This window comes from Equus caballus, chromosome 2 (genome assembly GCF_041296265.1).
Source record: "Equus caballus isolate H_3958 breed thoroughbred chromosome 2, TB-T2T, whole genome shotgun sequence".
Taxonomy (NCBI): Eukaryota; Metazoa; Chordata; class Mammalia; order Perissodactyla; family Equidae; genus Equus; species Equus caballus.
The window spans coordinates 18,108,180-18,130,183 of record NC_091685.1 but is presented as its reverse complement, the minus strand read 5'-3'; the positions used below and the strand labels follow the sequence as shown (position 1 = coordinate 18,130,183).

The window sequence follows — 22,004 nt, the reverse complement described above, 5'->3', positions numbered from 1 at the left end:
AGGTGACTGTTACTTGAGAGAGAAAAAAAGAGGGGGGTGGAATTTACCACTGAGAGACCAGAAGAGGGAGAGGCTGGTTACCAAGGCAACTGGGGAGAAAGGAATGAAAAAATAGGACTTCACCACAGCAGCAGAAAATTGCTTCTAGCCAAGCAACACAGGACTGTTGCTATAGAAACAAAGAGAACAGGGATCCTGTAGACCATAGGGAGAATTATCACTGAAATGCTGAGCAGGAAAGACTCCTAAATCAGAATGGAGCCCATGGTCCAAAGCAAATAAGGAGAAGGGAGAAAAACATGGTACCATTACCATTCATTGTCATTCTACCAGTCCCTCCAAAAAAGAATGGGAACATTTTTTTTAAATATCTCCAGGCTATTGTATTTGTACCTCTGTTTGTCTCCTTAAGGATCTTCTGAACTCTAAATCATACTAACAATAGTTCCTAAAGGATGATCTGTAACTTGAAATCCTAATTGGAGAGATTAAGTTCAAGGGAAAATGGGGAAATTGAAGTCTATGATCAAGAGTTAATAAGCATTTCTAAAAAACAACATAAAACCCTCTAATAGGAAGCTTTGCAGGGTAATAAGGAGACAAGGTGCAAAAGGGAGTCAGGAAGTCTATTTGTAGTCATGCCCAGGTATTAGCCCTGACGCCCACTCCACCTTCTGCAAGGCCAGATAGGAAGTAGCTCAATGCCTTCTGAAAAACAGCTCAGGAGGAGAGGGAGTGTCTTACTTAAAGTGTATGTGTATGTCTAGAGATGCAGGATACAGAAGCCCATCTCCAACATACTTCACTGCTTACAGATTATTTTGGGTAAAGAAAATTCTAGTTCAAAAGGCAAAGATGCCAGAATAGGTTCAGTCTGGAAGAGCATATTTAAAACGCAAGAATGAGGTACTAGGGATACTCAAATAACTTGGAGGGTAATAACTCTTGCCTGCCCTTCTGAAAGTCCACAGTCAGCCACCTAATTGTTACCCCCAGTGTATGTGTGCTGTACCCTAGGGGCAGAGGTAGAGTCAGGCTGGCCAACCTCTGCACCTACATCACCTTCTCAAGGAAATTGAAAGCAGTACATGGGGTAGGTTGGGCATGGGAACATGGCAGAAAAGGAGAAAGGAAGAAGTGCAGAAAGGTAGAGGGGAAATCTGGGTGATGACCCATTAGTGTTTATTATAGTATTTCCTGTCCTCTGCATACTTTAAATAATTTATTTAAAAAATTTATAGAAAAAGAAACATAGGAAGAAGGCTAAAGGTGAGGCCATTAGTGTGGAGGGGTCATTCAAAGTGGAGCATCCAGGAAGTCTGAATATTCAAGATGGAATTCTAGAGGATGCTGTGACATTCAGGACAGAAGGAGGAACATGCCTGGGAGAGCTGAGGCACGTTTCCCAGGTAAGAGAAGAAAGTTGGATGAAGATAAACACTACCTTTTTGGTACAACCCAAGGCACCTTTGCAGCCTGACCCCCATATTAATTAGGTACCCAAATAAAAAATATTTCCTGCGTGAGTATTTCATGGTGAACCCGGTGCCTGTATTAGCTTTCTAGGGCTGCCGTAACAAATTACTACAAACTAGGTGGCTTTAAATAACAGAAATTTATTCTCTCACAATTCTGGAGGCCAGAAACCCCAACTCAAGGTGTCAGCAAGGCCATGCTCCCATGCTTCCTTCTGGAGAAGCATTCTCCCTTGCCTCTTCTAGCTTCTGGTTATTGCTGGCAATCCCTGACATTCCTTGGTTTGCGGCAGCATAACTCCAATCCTGCCTCTGTCTTCACATGTCCATCTTCTGTATGTGTGTGTCTCTGTCCTTAGGACACTAGTCATTGGATTAGGGCCCACCTCAATCCAGTGTAACCTCATCTTGATTTGATTACATCTGCAAAGACTCTATTTCCAAATAATGTCACACTCACAGGTTCTGGACGGACGTGAATTTGGTGGGGGACAATATACAACTCAGTACAGTGCCGATGAGTGATTACAGCACCTTCCATTGATCTGATGAACTGCCGTTTCCATTGGCGATCGGCCAGTTCAAATCTGGGAACATCAGAATTGCTCAAAACAAAGGAGGGGAAGAAGAACGTAGAACTCACCATGTTATAGGCTTTACGTTACACTTAGAGTTGAGTTGTAGGGTTTGCTCCAGAGCACACTAGAATGTTCTCGAAGGGAGCTCACTTTCATCCTTCTCAGCTCTCTAAGAGAACCTGCACACCTACATGGGACCCTTGAAGGCTGCAAAATCAAAGTGGGGGAGATGCAAAAGGGGAAAAGATGCAGAGCCATCAGGGGTCCTTTCCAGTTCTAAACTCATGGCTCTTTCAAGCCCTCTCCTCTACTGCTCTGGCCCCCTCTCTTTCTCATGGCTTGGCACTTGGGGCCTTCATCATCATGAGTCTCAAACCTGTATCTTCATTTCAAAGCCCTTTCTAAAGCTTCAGTGTCACGTTTCCAGCTTCCTGTTGGGTGCTCTATTTTGGACGACCCCATCACCTCAGTTTCATTGTGTCCCAAACCACAATCAGTTTCCAGCCCTGGCTTCCCTATTTCAAAGAATCACAGAGGATGTTTGCTGTTGAAAGGATACCCTTAGAGACCTTGTGTAACTCCTCTTGTTTTGTAAAAATGAGGCCGCCCAGCCAGCAAATCAGACCAGATTCCTCTCTTTTCCCCAGATTCCACACAACCTTCCCAATCCCTCTTCCCCAAAGCTATTCCCTTAGCCTGGAACACCTATTTCTTCTTCACTTAGCCAAAGCACTGGTACTTCCAGTTCCAGTTCAAGTCACAATATCTCCAACAAGAACTTTCTTGATGACTCCAAAGAAAGGGTTCTCTTCCCCTTCTGAGGCTTGTAGTCTTTGTCAGAGACACATATTGCCTTATTTTGTGATCCTGTATGCACGCTAGGGAACCATAGCGTCATATATCATTGTTCTCACTATGTGGCAGGCACTTCCTTTCATTACTATCTAAGCAGTTTACACATAATAACTTGTTTAATCTTCACAACAGTCCTATGAGGTAGGTATTAATATTATATCCATTTTCTTTTCTTTTTTTTTAAAGATTTTATTTTTTCCTTTTTCTCCCCAAAGCCCCCCTGTACATAGTTGTATATTCTTCGTTGTGGGTCCTTCTAGTTGTGGCATGTGGGACGCTGCCTCAGCGTGGTTTGATGAGCAGTGCCATGTCCGCACCCAGGATTCGAACCAACGAAACACTGGGCCGCTTGCAGCCGAGCGCGCGAACTTAACCACTTGGCCACGGGGCCAGCCCCCCTTTTTTTTTTTTTTGACAGTAAGTAGGATTTATTGATGGGCATGAGTAAGAAGAGGGCAGTGCTGAGGCTCTCATGAGTGCAGGGCTCGCCATTTGTCCAGGGGGCCATGATTAGGGATGTATTTAACTCCACAGCCATCTGGGATGAGCCGCTTTTCAGCCACCCTGTCTTCAAATTCATCTGCATTAAACTTAGTAAAGGCCCACTTCTTCAAGATGTGGATCTTGTGGTGGCCAGGGAACTTGAACTTGGCCCTGCATAGGGCTTCAATCACATGCTCCTTGTTCTGCAGCTTGGTGCGGATGGACATGATGACTTGGCCAACGTGGACCCTAGCCACTGTGCCTTGAGGCTTTCCAAAGGCACCCCGCGTACTGGTTTGGAGCCTAGGTTGGGGATAGCATCCGACATGAAATGTCCACTGGAAAGGGCTGTCTCCAAGGTCCCTTAGGGAAACCCATACAAGCAACAGGCTGCATACACTGCCAGGGAGGCTGCTGTTTGCAGCCACTGCACACCAGACCCCCATGGGGAAAAGGACACGGTCAGCTTAATTGGCTGCAGATATATCTATTTTCGAGAAGGAAACTTCTAGACTCAGGGAGGTTGAGTGATTTGCCCAACATCACACAGAGAATAACCTCAAGTTCCTCTTCTTAACCACTATACTATGCCATCTACCACCTTCTGAGAATATTTTTGTATCTCTGCAGGACCTGGCTCCAACCCTTTATTCTAATGTTTTTCTAAGTGTCACCTCAGGATTCACCTTCCTCCTTGCTTGTCAGCAATGTAGTTTCCTAGCCCTGGACTACTGCGTCAGGGTCTTGGGGGTGGGTAGATTTGAAGACACATTCAGGTTTGAGAATCACTGCCTGAACAAAATAGTCATTCAAGTGTTTAATGACTGAATGGGGTCACCTGACTCCAGCTGTTTGAAGGCACCACAGCGCCCAGTAAGGACAAATGGAGGGCCCATAGGTGCAAAGCAACACAGACTCAGAGCTCCTGCCTGCCATGGGTCATGGGATGCTGTGGACCAGTTGGAGGCTCAGGTCTTTGCTCTCCTTTCCTCCTCTGCCTATCTCAGTCTCCCAAAACCCTGGCTACTCCTCGCCTGATGATTGACTGCCTCGTGAGGCATCAATTTGTGCACTCCAGATTACTTTAAGCACTCCTTCTGGGAAGATTTCTTATTTTACCAATCCCTTCTACCACCTTTTGAATAAGACTAACCTGTATTCTAGGTGTGGCTTGTTAAATGGTTTAAATAATCATTTACTGAGCACTTACATGCTGCTCACAATAACCCAGTGAAGCAGGTGCTATTATTTATACCTGTTTTGCAGATGAGGAAACTGGGGCCGGGAGGTTAATAATTTGCCCAAAGTTATACAGCTGGAAAAGGCAGAGCCAGATTTGAAACTGAGATCTACTTGGTGTGGGAGACCAATTAGCCACACTGCTCCTCTCAAGTTTACAGGTGATCCAGCACTTCGTGGGCTCCTACTGGACCCCTGGCACTGAGTCTAATTGTTTAACAACTCACCTGATTAGAGACTTTAAGAACATATTTACATTTCCTTGCCAGAGGAATAGTAACATTAATACAGTCGATCCCTTTGGCAGCAGTTCTAAATAAAGACATTAACAAGAGCTGCCCACTGGGCTTAAAGTAGAAATGCCCACACCCCCCACACCCCAACGGAACTTGAGCCGACACATTTTGACACCTCCCCTTTACTCCTCCCCAGGCACCCAGTCATCAATCATCTCCCAACTAGTTATCTTATATCCTTAGAAAGGAACCTCTCTCTCTCTCTCCTATCACCTTCCAGATCAGCAAAGGCATCCCCATGCCCCCCTTCTCCTTCTAAAGTAAGTATTCTGGAATCTCCTGACCCCAGGGGCACTTTAGACAAATTCAGCACATCTAAAATAGTTCAACCTGTCTCAGTCCCCCAAAATAGGTGCCCATAGGGGCAGGAGTTAGGTACATGCTTTAGCCTTTTATTGTCTAACAGAGAAGATGACCTTTCTTTTCTACACCAAATGTGGCTTCTCAGCTGCCCCTTATTGTCTATGCCCCCATCCCCAAGTTGGGCACATACTCCCTTAGGTGTACCATGCAGAAGTAAGCCTAATTTCTCCAAAGTCCAGGAATAAACTCTTGGCTATTTTCAGACAAAGATAGAGGTAGGAGTCAGTAGAAATAAGCTAGGAAGGAGCTTAAAATGCTTCACATTCCACAAACACCCTCTCTTCCCCCTCAGGAGATGGCTTTATTCCCACTCCTTTCTCAGAGCAGTGTCGGACTCAAAGGAGCTGAAGCTTGGAGCCAGGCAGCTGGTACTAGCCGTGTGGGTTTAGACAAGTGACTTAAATGTCTCTGAGCTTCAGTTTGCTCATCTGTGGAACGGGGCTGACACTACCCTGTTCTCCAGGTTATTGTGAGAATGAAGATATGTAACACAACTAGCATTCGTGCCTGCACCTAGGGGTCCATACTATTTTATCGAGGGCCTGTGAATTCTTTCAAGGAGAGAAGTCCTACAAATTAGTCTCTTGACAAGTGGCTTCAAAAAAGAAGGAAGAATACTGTATACTGGGGACAGAATGACTGGAACTAAAAGACGGAAATGGAGTTTTAAGAAAAGAATCTCAGTAATCCAAGTCTGTTTTTATCAGCTACTTATGAACTGGGCTTGGTGAGATAGGAGCAGTGGGGGCCGAGTGGAAAGTTTACCTGACAGGAGACTGGGTTTGGAATACTGATTTTATTATGCAACCTTGAGCAAGAAACTTCTCTGGGCTCCAGTACCATATGGCAGATTTTGCTTACTTACCAGGTTGTGATGAGGGTCACTTTATAAATATGAGGAATTTATAGTCGCCTTTGGACTCATCTCAAGCTCCATAGCAGTGCAGGCAGGCAACACTGACCCAGGTCTCAGCTCTAAGGCAGGATTAGCTGAGGCCAAGTGGCCTTCTCCCACCACGATGCTCCTGGCCTTTCTGAACAGCAACCATTTTCCTTTCACAGTCCCAGAAAGGGCCTCTTTGGGGCAAGACTAACCCACCCAGCCCACAAATGCAGGAGAGTAGCTGGTCATGGAACATTCGCTCCTCTTCCTCCCAGTAAGTGGTAGGGGCAGTGGCTCCAAGGAGAGATGGTTCCAGCAAGCAGTTAGGTGATGGAGTTCCATGTTGTCCGCCTCCACATACCCCATGCTAACAAAACCAGCTGATCATTACTATAAAGTGGATAAGACCTCTGGCAAAGCTGGTTTCAAATCCCAACTTATTTACTTACTAGCCATGTGACTTCGGGCAGTTTTGTTTCCCTCTTAGAACCTCAGTTTCCTCTTCTGCAGCCCCAGCCCATGTTTGGTGTGGCGTTATATGCAGCAGTGAGCAAAGTACTTAGACATAGGCAGTGCTCCATCAGGAACAGCTATCATTAAATTCTCCCCTTTTGCATCTACGGCAAGTTTATGAGAACTATGGGAGAGAAAAGGAAACTTGATTTTCTCCGCTTAATTGAGGAAGAAAAAAAATCACATTACATCACAAATTCTCTGAGGATTTTTAAAAAGACATCCTGCAAAGAGTCATCATACCTCTACAGTAAGCACAGTATCACCCTGGAGAATATAAGGCTTTATAGTTTAGAAAGCAGTTTAAAGTCTATTACTTCATTTAATACCTGCCAAACCCCTGTGAAGTAGCATTTATCCCCATTTTACAGATAAGGACACCAGGGCTCAGAAAGGTAAAGCGAAAAGGCACAGAATAAGTAAGTGGTGGAACCGGGATTTCCAGCTTCTAAAGTACAAATTCAGCACTCTTTGCAATTCACAAGAGAATTTTGTGTTCACCAAGTACTGAGCCTACATTGTTCAGACATGTCTGAAATGGCATTCCAGGAACCCAAAGTGGAATGACCAGGTTAGCAACATGGTTAGAGAAATGCAACCCTCTGGATCACTTGCGGCTACTCCGAAATAGTTTTCCTTGGTTCAAGGGGGTTCGGTTGGCATAAGCTGCCCCCACTCTGACATATTTGAGAAATCTTTTATTAGAAGATGTCCCAGAAGGCAACATTTTAAAATCAGGCAATCGATAATCACAATGAAATACAAAATTTCAGGTAAACTTGCCTTTCAAAATAAATCAGACTCTTGCAACAGGAGACTTGCCCAAGAGTTTTTTTCTCGTACAAAAACAACACCACTTTGCAAAAGGCATACAAAAATACAGTATTAAAAAGAAAAAAGACTGCTCCCAGCATAATACCCAACAGCAGCTTATAAAACACAAGCTATTCAGGTGAGACACCAGTAACCGTCATCCACCTTATTTTCCAAAGACAGTTCCAGAAGTCATTTGGCTCCTGAAAACCATGCTGCAGAAGGTAGAACAACTTTTCCCAAACTTCACTGGAGTTCTCTGAGGCCAGGAAGCAACCTCAGAAACAGACTATCGTGCATAATAGGTTTGGAAGTAGCAGCTGGCTTTCCAGAGCCACGAATACTGCTCAACCATCCTCCCCTCCCCGCCTTTCAAACCCACAGCCAGCAGGCACCTGCTGCCCTGGACAGAGTTCTGAAGGGGCCAGTTCTTCTTCCAGGCCAGGCTTAGGTTGCCCTGAGGTTGCTCACATGACACCTGTTGGGTTGGGTGCCTTTCCAAGACTGGAGGCTGCACCTGGAATCCACTTGGAGGTGCTGAGTCCAGCTGGGGCAAAATCCAACATGGTCTGCTGAGCAGAGCTACCGAAAGCTTGTCTAAAACCCACCAGAAAGCTAGTCCACCTTCCGGAGCACTAGGTGAGTCCCAGCAGCTCTCTCAGTAAGAACTTCAGTAAGGCCCAGATTCTGGAAAGGGATCTGACTCATGTCAGGCTGGCAGGGGGCCCAAAGGTGGCTGCAGAGCCAGCAAGCTCCTTGGAGTTGCATGAGGACAGGTTTGCACAGTTCTGGTAGAACTTCAACCTTATCAGTCAGGGACTGAGATGAGGTGGGAAAGAGGAAGTGGTACAGGTCTCCCTCCCCAGGTGCCTGACATCAGCCTTGAGAAAAGATTCCGGGATGGAAAACACCTGGCAGGGGACAAGTTCACAGCCAGGACTCCGAGGCTTCCTCAGGCTGCAGGCTAGGACCCATTTCCATGTGTTTTGGGGAAATATTTCTGACCTGTGGGAAAGAGGTGCTGTAGGGCCCATTGTATAACAAAGGCAGAAGGGAACAAAAAAGCCCCTTGTGAGGACAGAATGGTCTCTCCTTTAGAGGAAAGGGCCCAGAGGGCTTTGAGACAAAATCGAGAGGCCAAGCTCTTTAAATGTTCTCAAGGTCGAAGCATTGTGAGTGGGAGGAGGGGTGTCATCTAACATCATAAGATATATATTAAAGGTTTCCAACTCAGCTACTGTAAAGTGTCTGACAGTGAGGTAATGGTCCATGTTGATCGAGTCTGTGAGCTTGTCTTCACCCGAGACAGCTCATGTGTCTCCTGGAAAAAGGAGCCTCAGGGAGAGCGTCCAGGCCCAGATGTCCTAGCATCACCCCAGAGACACCAGCGGGAGCATCCTTTCCCAGCCTAGAGCTCATCCAGAGTGTGAGATTTCATGCAGGCTGGAGCCCCCCGACAATGTTCACCACCTGTTGCATAGCATCTGTCAGGCTTTTCTTCGGAGCTAGTGAGCTAGGCAGACCCCAAGGCTCCTCAGTCAGCTGACTGCCTGGGAAGCAAAGGCGCCAGAGAAGACACAGTGCTCCCATGAGCCAGGGAAGAGGGAGAGCCGGGTTTCAAGGTTTCCAAGAATGCAAGCCTTTATTGTGTGTGCACCGGCTGCAATGCATTCTGGGATCTACTGTCCAGACTGTCCCACCGTAACCAAAATGTGCAAATTACTAAAGGGGAGAGGGAAGGTTAAAAAATAAACTCGAGTCTTTATAAGACAGAGCAGTCAGGCTTTTTGGTCAGTTAGTAGCCACTGAGGTATGCAATTCTTTTCTGCAGTTGCTGCTGACGGCACCGGAGCTGCCTTTTCTCTGTAGCCATCCTCTTCTCCGCTCCCACCAGGGCTTGCAAGTATTCCAAGGCCTTACTCAAGATCACTACTTTGGGGGCCTTGGAGCAGCTGGCCAGGGTGGGTACCTGGTCCCTCAGGGCCAAGAACCTCGAACGGAGGTCATTCCGCCTTTTGCGCTCCAGGAAGTTGTGGTTCTTCCTCTTGGTCACATCCTCGGTGTCAGAACTGACAGGTTTGGGGTGGCAGGACTGGGGAGCCTCGCTTTCTACAGGTGGGGGGCTCACAATCTCTTCATCTGCCTCATCTTCCTTTTCCTCTGGAGCATCTCTCTCCAGAGCCTCTTCTTGGGGACCGCTCTCTGAAGCCCCTCCTTGGGAGCAGCTTTCTGGAGGAAAACGGGCAGCATAGTTGTGCTGTTGCTGATGGATGGAGATGTGGAAGTGTTTCATGCAGGGGTCCAAAGGGTCTGCTCGTACCGTGATAGTGACTGGCTTCCGTACGCCCAGGGACTGTCTCTTGTCCACTGTTACAACGTCTATTTCTTCACCCTCTGTCCAAGAGAGATCAAGAGAAGAAACATACTCCATGAGAAACACACAGACCATATGCTGGGTCTTGGGAAAGGAGGTGACATCTTCCCAATTCAGATATAAACAAACTGAAGGGAGGAGAAAGACAGCTGATTCATTTGTAATGGGGTAAGGACAGTGTGAAGGAAAGGAAGGGAAATAAGCAAGAAGGACAATATTCTCCAATTTCCTTTCGCACAGCAAGGCTTAGATAAGAACAAAAGGCAGACCCAAGCCAACAGCCCCCAGTCTGCACACTCTCCCCTCCCCCACGGAGAGGATGGAGAGAAAGAGCTATCGGCCTGGGACAAAGTTTAGCTATAAAGATCTTCCCCAGTCGGGCTCTTTCATGCCCAATCAGAATTGTAAATGAGGGGTCTGTGGGCAGAGCTGCCCTTTGTTCGTGCCCAGCACAGCCTGCACTTGGGGAATTGTTACTTTTCACAAGTTATAAATCCTATTATTCCCTCACCTCTCTATTCTGCCATCCCTTTCAGCAGAAGATTCAGGGAAGGGAGGGCTACAACCCATCCCTCCTCACCCACAGAGGAAGACGGAATGGGTTTCCCTTAGGAGCATTTTGCTCCTGGGTTCAATGGGTTTCTAAAGTCATCCATCATTTATAGTTCACCTGCCCCACCCCCTTCCCCAGACCAGAAGAGGGTTGGATTTGTAAATTGCAGGTTGGCAAAAGCTGCAGGAACTTCACAAAGGTACAAGCGATCCTTTCCAAGCTACCTGTGCAGAGGCAGGAACTGAGCAGCAGGAAAATGTCCCGAGACGAGGGCCGAAACACCAGGGACCTGGAGACACCTGGACATGCCCCCATCATTACCTGACTCAAAGGTCTCTTAGGTTGCCCCAACCAGGAGAGGAGCAATCAGGGGAAAACCTTCCTGCTCCACATGTTTTGCAGAGCCCACACAGAAGGCCACCTTAATGCATTTCAGCGTGACAACAGAAGAGCTCAGTTCTCAGCCTCCTTTGCATATCAGGATGCTTGAGCCCCTTTGTCAGGAAGGCTTCCATTGTGTGGACAATCGCATTATTTCTCCATTAATAAAACCTGACCATTCAGCCCTCCTGGCCCCAAGGCCTGTGATTGGCTGGCTAAGCTTTGTTTGGAATGCTGTTTTACCCAGCCCCTAGCCCCTATTGGCTGAGCTTTGCCATCAGTCACTCTCCCCACCCCTCCTCATTGTTTGCAATCTGTTGCATTTTGTTCTGGGCCATGTGGCCTGTGAGTGAACCAGGAGCTTGCTAACAGGTTCAGGTTAAAGGGCAGGTCAGAAAATGATTTAGGAGGCTTCCCCACATCCCAAAGCTTTAATATTTCAGTGTTAAACCTCATGACTGGGGAAGGGTTTGCTTAAGGAAGAAATAATGTAAGGCACCATTCTCCTTTTAAGAGAGTTGTGTCTAACTCTACCCAGACAAGAAAATGTCCTCAGCTGGACAACCAAGTCCAACCCTCTCATGTGCAAAGTGAGAAACTGAGACCCAGATCAGCCAAGTCCACAATCACCTTTGTAACATTCTGGATCTTAAACTAAGATCTCCAGACTTTCAAAACAATGCTCTTTCCACTCTACCATTCCAACGGCCTTTGTAGAGATACCTCTTTATTGGTTTCTTGAGCTCAAAAATTCCCATTCTAGCCATTAAGCAAACACAAGCTCTTGGTGGGGAAAGCAAGCAGGTTAAAAATGACTTTAACACAGTGGACCAAAAATAGTGACTTTTAATTTTTTCTTGTTATCCTTATTTTTCCCCTCAAGTGTACGATAACTTCCATACCCCATTCTCCAGTTCCCTTGAAATGGTCATGTAAAAGTTATTCCTGAAAGCTACAGTGAGTTTCCTCTGTCCTGATCCACCTGATGCTAGCTTCAATCTGCATCCCACAAAAGCACCCTCTCCAGTATTTCTCAGGGGTACGTACGGAGGTCCAAGAAGAGGTTAGGCTAAGAACAACACAGTCTGGTGGCACAGGATGTTGAAGTCTGCCCTCAGTGAGGTTTATACTTGCATTCAAGGATCTTGGAGGGGAGCCTGGAGTTCCATATTTATGACTCCAGAACCTAGTCCAGAGCTTGGCACAAAGAAGGCACTAGTGAACATTTGTTGAATACAAGGAAGCAGCTGAAGCCCTCAGATGAAGTGGCAGGGAGCTAGAGGGACACCTTTCCACCTCAGGCCAAAGGTAAGCTACCTTGAAGACCCTCTCAACATCAGTGAAGAAGTGCCTGGGTGGGATGGAGGATTGGGCAAAAGAGGCTGGCTAGATGACAGGAAGCTGGAGTTCATTTCTAGTGATTTCCCATTTCTAAGCCTCAGTTTTTCCATCTGTTACTGGGGAGTTTTTCCATCGGTTAATGGAGAGCATTCATTTCTCGACTACGTGTCTCATGGGTGATGGTGTGGCTCCAGACCTAAAGGGGTGGGAGGTGCAAGGGGAGAGCATTATTGGCATTTTAAAATAAAGCAGTCAGGAGACTAGGTTTTTAAAAGGATGAAGGCTTTGGTGCTGCACAAAAGGCTGCTTGGCTTCTTCTCTCCCTGGGGAAGTGTGGGTTTCCCAGGGAAGGAGGGAGCAACAAAAAACTTCAAGCCTGGAGTGACCCTTCAGGGACCTCTTCCAGCCTCCGGAGGACAGAAATCCCCTCCAGTCCAATCCCAGTATTGTCCTCCCTAAGCGCCGGGCCTCACCCTGTCTCCCTTCTCCTCTGGGGCTCCAATCATCATCAAAGGGACGCTGGCTCCCACGCCACTTCTTCAAACTGTTTACTAACACACCCACGTGCCAGACAGACACCGCTGGGGGCTACACCGGCAGCTTCAGCTGGAGAAAGGGGGAGGTGGCCAAAGGGCTTGCGAAGACCCATTGCCTGACCTCAGACAGCGGCAGAGCTTTGGACACCCATGGTGTGCCCCCTTCTTGGATGGCCCGGAGCGGTCCTTACCCGAGTCACTTGGGCTCTCGGACCCCGAACAGGCCTGGGTCTTGGGCTCGCCCAGCACACAGGGGGCAGCGGGCGCCGGGCTGCCGGTTTCGAGGCTGGGAGCGCAGTCCGGGGCGGCGGGCGTCTTGGGCGGGTTCCCCCGGGGCGCGCCAGCGGCGAGCCGGTCGCTCACCGCTCTCTCCAGCCGTTCCCGGGCGGAGAAGCCGCTCCACATGCAGTCACGGCGGATGATGGAGGCGTAATTCCTGCCCCAAGCTTTCGAGTGACCCCGGGATTCTACCTCGTCCCCAGCGCCCCCTCCGGGCCACGGCTCCGGGGAACCAATTCCAGGGACCAGGTCCCCGGCGCCGGGAACCAAGCCCCAGGGCGGCGACGTGGGGGGCGACGGCACCAGCTCGAATTTCTTCCAGATGTCCTCGCTGGGCGCCGTGGAGCGGTAGAAATCCTCCCCGCAGTCATAGTCGTAGAAATAGTGCTGGTACGAGTCGAAGTCCATGTCTGCTCCCTGCGGGAGCGAAGGGGGACATGCTGACTGGGGTGCAGGCCCAGGGAGGGGGGCGCCCCCGGGTCCCCCAGCACAGCCGGCTGCCAGGCTCTCGTCCCTCCCCAACCTCTCGGCTTGGAGCCCGCGCCCTGCCCTCGCGTCCCGAGAAGCCAGATCCTGGGTCAGCGTGCCCAGGGAAGCGGCTCACAGCGCGCAAACTGGGCTGCGGGGAGCGAGTTCAAAGCAAACTTTGCCAGCGCCGCCTGGAGCGCAGCTCCCAGGGCCCGGCCGGCCGAGCGGGGGCGCGCTGTGCCCAGAAGGCAGCCTGCAGCCCGCCCCCCGGACCCGCACCCGGCCCCTGGCCGCCCACAGCCTCACCTCGCTCCGGCCGCCCGCCACCTGGAGCGGACCGGCTCCCGGCCAGCTCGGGGCAGCCCGGTAGCCCGCACACACGCACATGCGCGCCACCGAGCGCGCGGCCCGCACCCAAGAGCGCGCCCTCCCACACGCGCGCTCCCTCCCTTGCTCGCGCACGGCGACCCGGACGCTCCCGGGATCGGCGCGGGAGCGCGAGATGCAGGCGCATTGTTTCCCGACTGCCTTATATCTCATCGCGCGCCCAGGGCTCCGGGATCGGGGGCGGGCCCTATGGGACAAGCCCCACCCCCGCCCCGCCCCCTCCCGGCCGCCGACAGGTGGGGGTGGTGGAGTCTCTGCCCCTCGCCTCCTGGCTGCTCTCTCCGGCTCTATTTTATTCCCTGTGCCCCCCAAAACGAATTGCACCCCGGGGAGCGCAGGGCAGGCGGCAAGCTGATGCAGCCTGGCAGTCGCCTGGTAGGGGCGTGACTCTAGCGAGTTCCGGGCCATCCCCAACAGGCCGAACTGACTCCGCGCTCTTTGCCCACTCTGAGCTGAGAAATAGGGCTACTCCCCGCCTCGTCCCGCGAGCCTACTTCCCCGGGCTCGCCCGGCTCAGTTCAGGTGCGTCGGGCCCGCAGGGCATCCGCACCTCCACCGCGCCACCTGGTGGCCCTCAGCCCTGAACTGGGGCCGGTCCCCGCCGTGCGCTTCCTCACCCGTTGACCCGTTTCTTGAGCTCGGCGTTCCAAACCTGGACCGCAGCGAAGCGAGGTGGTGAAGATTCCAGACTTTGGAGCCTGAAACTTAACCTTTCTGAGCCTCCGTTTCATCTACAAAACTAAGGGATGGTAATATCTCGCAGGATTATTGTGAGGATTTAAGAAGATAGTGTGCCAGGACGAGAGGCAAGAAGAACAGACTTAGCCCCTGGTGTGGATCATAAGGAGGAGAATTTTTCCCCAGGTCCAGGCCAGGGCTGGCCTCCCTCATACCACACACAAAACATTGTACTAGGAGAGGAAAGAGAATGAGGATTTGGAATCTGGCAACTTTCTCTGCTCTGCCAGCTGTGCTCTGCTACTTGCTAGCTGTGGGGCCAGGTCATCTGAAGCCTCTGTTTGCTTATCTGTAAAATGGGAACATTGCTTGCAGCTGCAACTCTGGCCAAGAGGATGAACATAGAAGCCCTTTGTGTCATCTTCTATGCAGACTACCTTTGGTGGAAGAGGAAAAGGTACACTAGACGGTCATTCTATTTAGACCAGGGACAGTAACTTGGATAGCAGCCAATACATCTAGAATGCTCTACTTGGCATTCAAGGTCTGGTCCCTGTCTGCAATCAGCAGCCTGACTGCCTGCTGTCTGTCTCTTTCTCTCGCACCCTGTGGTCTAAGAACACCAGAATACTCACTGTTGGCATCCCAAGGAGTGGGCAGAGACAAGTGCAAGCAGTTCAGTGTGCTTGGAGCGTGGGATGGAAGGTGTGAGTTGATATATGGGTTTAGAGGGGAAGATAACATCCTCAGTTTTGGATCTATTGGGTCTAAGGTGCATGCGGGACATCTCTGAAAGCAGCAACTAGCTCTTGCTAGCTTTGTAAGCTCAGTACCTAGAACAGCTTCTGGCAGATATTTGTGAACTTAATGAGTGACTCAGCCAACCAGACTTCATTGAGGAAGTCTGTGTGCCCTGCTCTGTGCTGAATGGAAGGCACAGATCAGGAAGTTTTCAGGTTTGCTCGCAGCCCAGAAGAGGGATTGGAACTGCCTTTTGGTGACTTGTTCTCTGGTGCACAGATGTCTGAGATAGTTGCTGTACCAGTCAATGTTCTAGGTTACAAATGAAAGAAACTAACACTAGATAAATTCAAGCAGAAAATCACTTTATTGGAAGGACTTGGGGTATACAATCCATGGGAGGCTGGGAATCTATGCTTGGAAAGTGGGTCTTCCTTCTCTGTATAGATGAGAGCCCTTACTCAGCAGCCCCTCCCATTGTTTACTGTAGTAGGTGATATCTGGGGCCAACCAGGAGGTGACCCCACCTGAAGAACTAGGATAGAGTAAATGAAGTTGTCTTCTGAGAGGCTGTTCCTTCACTTTCCACACTTTGTTTAATGTCTATCTTCCTCACCAGACTGCAAGCCTAATGAGGCTACAAATGTTAATCTTGTCGACCACTGTAACCTCAGAGCTTAGAACAGAGCCTGACGTGACACATCATGGGTGCTTCATACATGTGTTGCTTGACACAAGCCTCTAATGCTTTAAAGTAGAGATAGGCCAATCAACCTAGTGGAGACAGAATAACTGGCAGGCCCAGTCTAGACGATAATCTGAATAAAGTATTAATGCAGGAGAGTTGTTGATACAATCACCAGAGTGTCCATCCTAGTACTGTCTGGGGACAAAGATGCTGGTCCAGGAACAAGGGAGATGGAAGCGTCATTTTTTGAAACCACCCAATTTACCACGCCCCCCCCCACCCCCCACTTGTGCTCTGGATCACCAAGCAACCCACTGAAACCACTCTGTTCCCTGTGTAGATCCGCCCACAGGGAGAGAATGCACGCATCAGCCAACAAGAAGATTCAGTCTGCTCTGAAGCGCTGCTTCCCCTTATAAATTAATGAATTGCATCTGATTTGAAACATCAGTCTCATGAGCCTGGTTAACGTGTGTCTGTTCCATAGAGATGCTGCCGCTTTTAGGACTAACAGCTCTGGTTTCTGAGGTGATGTCTGGACCCAGGATGGTGATGAATTTACCAAGGTAACAAATGCTACCCTAGGGACATTCAATTTTTCTGCAATGTTTTATTTCCTTTGTTTCTTTTAAAACATTTTTAATCAAAATAATACAGGTACATAGTTTTTAAAAATCAATTCAGTGTATGATAAGGTTAAAAAAAAAGGCAGTCTTCTGCCCTGCCCTCCCCACCCCCCGTTTCCCACTCCCCAAAGGCAACGAGTCTTTCAGCTGTCTTTTGTCTCTAATATTTACTTCCGTATTTTGACCCATATAATCTATTTTTTCCTGATTTTTAAATTATGACATTCTACAATAAAAGAAGAAGACGTAGCTCTTATATTTCCCTTCCCACCCCCACATGCTTGGTCTTCCCTATTCTCCCAATAGAATTAAAGTTCAGTTTTTAAATAAATATTCAATATTTACAATATTTTGACTATCTAACTATGGAGTAATCTGACTACCTTTCCTTTCTTATACAATTTTTTCAGAGTTAAATTATTTCATTTTTTTTTCTTTGGCTTACATTTCTACGTACGTATTATGACTTTAACCCTATACATTCCCACCAGAGCTACAAAGATCATTTCGTATGGACAAACACATCAGGTAATCAATCCATCCGTTCCATTTTTTCTTGGAAACATCCCTTCTTGGAGCCCTTTGTCTTTCTGTTCCAATTTGAACATATTGATCTCTGGCCCACTTCACAGTGGTCACTCTGCGCCTTTCCTTCACCATCATCCTGGAATTTCCCTTTAGTTCTGTTGACTCCCCTGTTTTATGGAGCTCTTCGCTGCTGCTTTCTTGATTTACTCCCTCACCCTCACGTTGGTGGAGCACATTCTCCAGCAGCTGCCTGAGAAAGGGCGCTTGTGGAGTAAAATTTTTGAGACCTTGCATTTCTGAAATTGTCTTGATTATACTCTCACTATTGGTTGATTGTTCAGCTGGGTATAGAATACTGAATGAGAAATAAATCTCCCTCAGAAATTTAAAGGTATTGCTCTCCTCTTTCTTAGTAACCAGGTTGCTTTGGAGAAGATTGATATCGTTTGATCTACAAACCTTTTTACGTGACCTGTTTCTCTCTCTGGAAGCTTTTAGGATGTGCTCTTCGTCTCTGGCATTCTGAATTTTTGCAATGCTGTGTCTTGGTGTGGGTCTGTAGTTTAATCAAGAATTTGAGTGGCCCTTGTCTCTGGTCCCTGGGAGGTAGCCTATAATCCTTGGACTTTCCCAGTGATAGGACTCTCTTTGCTATTCATGGCGGTGCCTGATAGTTTATGCTAATGAGGTTAGTCATCGTGGGCCCCTAGATAGTTTAGGATGACTCAGGAAAGGGGTCGGCCAAGCAAAAAAGGACTGACTTTGTGACTAGAGGGTTGGGGCTTTGTACAATGTGGTATCAGCCTGACCTGTGGGAAGGCAGAGGGGGCTGGAGATTGAGTTCAGTCACGTGGACAATGATTCAGTGAGTCGTGCCTATGTAATGAAATCCCAATAAAAACTGGATCCTGCAGTTCAAGTGAATTTTCCTGGTTCACAATATTCTATGTGGGTTATACATCCTTGTGCTGGGAGGGTGATGCGATCTGACTCCACAGGAAGGGGACACTGGAAGCTTCACATTTAGGACCCGCCAAGGCCTTGCTTTGTGTGCCTCTTCTTTTCACTGGTCCTGATTTGTTTCCTTTTTGCTATAATAAATCTGTAACTGTAAGTATAGCGTTTTCCTGAGGTCTAAGAGTTGTTGTAGTGAATTATCAAACCTGAAGGGGTAGTGGGCACTCCCTGAATTTGTAGACAATTGGTCAGAAGCGTGGGTGACCTGGGAACCCCTGAGCTTGCAGCCGCTGAAGTGAGGACAGTCTCGTACTGCGCCCTTAGCCTGCAAGCTTGCCCGACTCTGGACAGTTAGTGTCAGAACTGCATTGCAGGATCTACTTGCATTCTTTGCCCTAAGCCTTTTAATCTGGGAACCTATTCACTCTGTAATTATATTTTTGAAAAAGTTCTCACCTCCATTTTTTTCTTCTCTCTTTCTGAAACTCCTGCTGGCCTTTTCTTACCTTTTCTTTCATTTCTGCCTCTGCGTGTTTTGTTTGACTTTCTGAGAGAGCCCCTCAATTTCCACTCCTTTTATTGATTTAAATGTTTATTTCTTTTTGTTCTGCTTTTTCTCCCCAAATCCCCCCAGTACATAGTTGTATATTTTTTCAGTTGTGGGTCCTTCTAGTTGTGGCATGTGGGATGCCGCCTCAGCATGGCCTTGTGAGCGGTGCCATGTCCATGCCCAGGATCCGAACCGGAGAAACCCTGGACCACTGAAGAGGAGTGAGCAAACTTAACCACTTGGCCATGGGGCTGGCCCCTAAATGTCTTTTTTTTTACTATCATATTTTTAATTTTTTTTTTTTTCTGGGAGAGACTCACCCTAAGCTAACATCTATTGCCAATCTTCCTCTCTCTTTTTTTTCCCTCCCTAAAACCCCAGTACGTAGTGGTACATTCTAGTTGTAGGTCCTTCTAGTTCTTCTGTGTGAGCCACTGCCACAGCATGGCTACTGACAGATGAGTGGTGTGGTTCTGCCTGGGAACCAAACCCAGGCCACTGAAGCAGAGCATGCTGAACTCTAACCACTAGGCCATCAGGGCTGGCTCCATATTTTTTAGTTTTTAAGAGCTCTTTTTTGGTTGTTCCTTAAATGTTCCCTTTTTGTAGCTTCCTATTCTTTTCCCATGGACACAATTTTTTCCCTCCGAGGCTGTTAATAATAGTTTTTATTTGAACTATAAGGTTTCTTCTCCTTGTTTTTCCTATTTCCTCTCTTGTTTGCTTTGCTTTGTTTTTTTTTTTTTTTTTTTTGGTAGAGGTTTTCATCAAATGTCTGGTGATCCTTACTGTCAGTTTTTACTGATATTAAAGAGTGAGGTGGGGCCGGCCTGGTGGTGCAGCAGTTAAATTTGCACGTTCCGCTTCTTGGCAGCCCGAGGTTTGCCAGTTTGGATCCCCAGTGCGGACATGGCACCACTTGGCATGCCATGCTGTGGCAGGTGTCCCACATATAAAGTAGAGGAAGATGGGCACGGATGTTAGCTCAGGGCCAGTCTTCCTCAGCAAAAAGAGGAGGATTGGCAGCAGATGTTAGCTGAGGGCTAATCTTCCTCACAAAAAAAAAAAGTGAGGTATTAAAAGTTGATTGAAAGCTCTATGTGTGTGGGGTGGGGAGGGATCTGAGCTTCACTAAGAGTTATTAGGCAGGTACCCAGCAGCTTTACCTGGGGCTCCTCAACTGTCAGCTCCTGTGGGTCTTTTAATTTTCACATAGAGAAGTCCCCTAATCTTCTTCCAGGGGCAAGCTTATAAGCCTGCTTGCCAGTGTTATGAGAACCAAGAGGGGACGGGGGTGAGAGGGTCTTACGGTTCAGCAAATCCCCCCTGATTACAGTAGAGTCTGTCACTCCTCTTCTCAGCTGTGCCTGGTGTTCCCAAATCCAGAGCCTCTTCATTCGATCCCCTGCCAAACCAAAGAGGGTGGCCACCTGGCTGCAGAGGTTGGGGGAGGAGATTTAGGAGGCCAACTGCTTATGCTTTCTTCATCCAAGCCTCCTCTTTTCAGCCCCATCCTACACCCTGCCTTCAGAGGTATCCAATGCCTCCAATTCCTGAGCTGTTCTTGGGTTCTGATGCACTAACAGACATTATTGACTTTTTTTTTTTTGAGGAATATTAGCCCTGAGCTAACTACTGCCAATCCTCCTCTTTTTGCTGAGGAAGACTGGCTCTGAGCTAACATCCATGCCCATCTTCCTCTACTTTATATGTGGGACTCCTACCACAGCATGGTGTGCCAAGTGACGCCATGTCCACACCCGGGATCTGAACCAGCGAACCTCTAAGCGGAACGTGCACACTTAACCACTGCGCCACCGGGCCAGCCCCCGACATTATTGACTCTTAATGACACTTCTCTCTCCTTCTCCCCGCTCCCAGCACAGGTAGTTTCATTTCAGGTTTCTCTGGCCTTCGGTTAAGTCAGCTAGCCCTTATCCATCTGCTTTCCAGCTTCATAAGGTTTTTGACATCTCTCAATTGCTGTTGTCTTCCCTCCTCTTTCTTTCTTTAAATAGAGGTAAAATTCCTATAACATAAAATTCATCATTTTAACCATTTAAACTGTGCAATTGAGTGGTTTCTGATCTATTTACAAGGTTGTGAAACCATCGCCACTAATTCCAGAACATTTTCATCACCCCCAAAAGAGACCCCATATCCAGTAAGCAGTCACTCCTTCCCTCCTACACCCTGGCGACTAATAATCTGTTTTCTGTCTCTATGGATTTCCTTATTCTGGACATTTCATATAAATGGGATTATACCATATGTGGCTTTTTGCATCTGGCTTCTTTCGCTTAGTGTTTTCACGGTTCAGCCCTGTTGCAGCACATATCAGTACTTCATTCCTTTTTATGGCTGAATAATATTTCGTTGTACTGCAGATATACCACATTTCAAAAAGCATTTTATTGCAGTCATAATGGCTTATAACATTGTGTAAATTTCAGTTGTACATTATTGGTTGATTCTTTTTTTTTTTTTTTTTTTGAGGGAGATTAGCCCTGAGCTAACTGCTGCCAACCCTCCTCTTTTTGCTGAGGAAGACTGGCCCTGAGCTAACATCCGTGCCCATCTTCCTCTGCTTTCTACGTGGGACGCCTACCACAGGATGGCTTTTGCCAAGCGGTGCCGTGTCCACCCCCAGGATCCGAACTGGCAAACCCTGGGCCGCCAAGAAGCAGAACGTGTGAACTTAACCGCTGCGCCACTGGGCCGGCCCCTCAGTTGTACATCATTATATACCAGTTTCTATATAGACTGTACCCTATTCACTACCACATTTTGTTCTTTCACCAGTTGATGGATATTTGGGTTATTTCCACTTTTTGGTTATTACGAATAATGTTACTATCTATATTCATGTACAAGTTTTTGTTTGAATATGTGTCTTCAATTTTCTTGGGTATATACCTAATAGTGGAATTGCCATGTCAAATGGCAACTCTGTTTAACTTTTTGAGGAACTACCAAGCTATTTTCCACAGTGGCTGTACCATTTTACATTCCCACCAGTAACGTATAAGCTTTCTGATTTTTTCACACCTTTCCCACTACTTGTTTTTTTCAGTTTTTAATAATAATAATTATTATTATTATCAATAATATAATTGTATAATAACATAATATATTATATTATTTATTATAATATATAATAATATAATTATATTATTATTATTATTGCAATCTTAGTGGTTGTTAAATGATGTTTCCTTGTGGTTTTGATTTGCATTTCTCCAACTAATAGTATTGAGCATCTTTTCATGTGTTTATTGGTCATTAGTATATCTTCTTTGGAGAATGTCTATTCAAATCCTTTGCCCATTATTTATTTATTTATTTATTTTCAGTGAGGAAGATTGGCCCAGAGCTAACATTTGTAGCCAATCTTCCTCTTTTTGCTTGAAGAAGAGTGG

The 22,004-nt window shown here is 47.5% G+C and overlaps 1 protein-coding gene and 1 non-coding gene across 2 annotated transcripts; both read right to left on the bottom strand.

Moving 5' to 3' along the window:
- Positions 1–3,737: 3,737 nt before the first annotated feature.
- Positions 3,738–3,872, bottom strand: LOC111772650 (small nucleolar RNA SNORA70). Its single transcript, XR_002806653.1, has one exon. It is a non-coding gene; the product is annotated as a small nucleolar RNA SNORA70 (small nucleolar RNA).
- Positions 3,873–7,368: 3,496 nt separating this feature from the next.
- On the bottom strand, positions 7,369–13,990 carry MYCL (MYCL proto-oncogene, bHLH transcription factor). The gene is made up of 3 exons (XM_023632691.2): positions 13,737–13,990; positions 12,875–13,379; positions 7,369–9,892 (listed from the first exon to the last, which is right to left on the bottom strand). The coding sequence occupies exons 1-3, from the start codon at positions 13,968–13,970 to the stop codon at positions 9,294–9,296; spliced, it is 1,338 nt and encodes a 445-aa protein (XP_023488459.2). The 5' UTR covers positions 13,971–13,990; the 3' UTR covers positions 7,369–9,293.
- Positions 13,991–22,004: the final 8,014 nt, after the last annotated feature.

Coding starts and splice junctions, on each gene's coding strand:
- MYCL (XM_023632691.2), bottom strand. CDS start 13,970: ATGAGATATAAGGCAGTCGGGAAACAATGCGCCTGCATCTCGCGCTCC. Junction 13,380..13,736: donor TGGCGGGCGGCCGGAGCGAG/GTGAGGCTGTGG, acceptor TCGCTCCCGCAG/GGAGCAGACATGGACTTCGA. Junction 9,893..12,874: donor CGAGAGCCCAAGTGACTCGG/GTAAGGACCGCT, acceptor TCTCTTGGACAG/AGGGTGAAGAAATAGACGTT.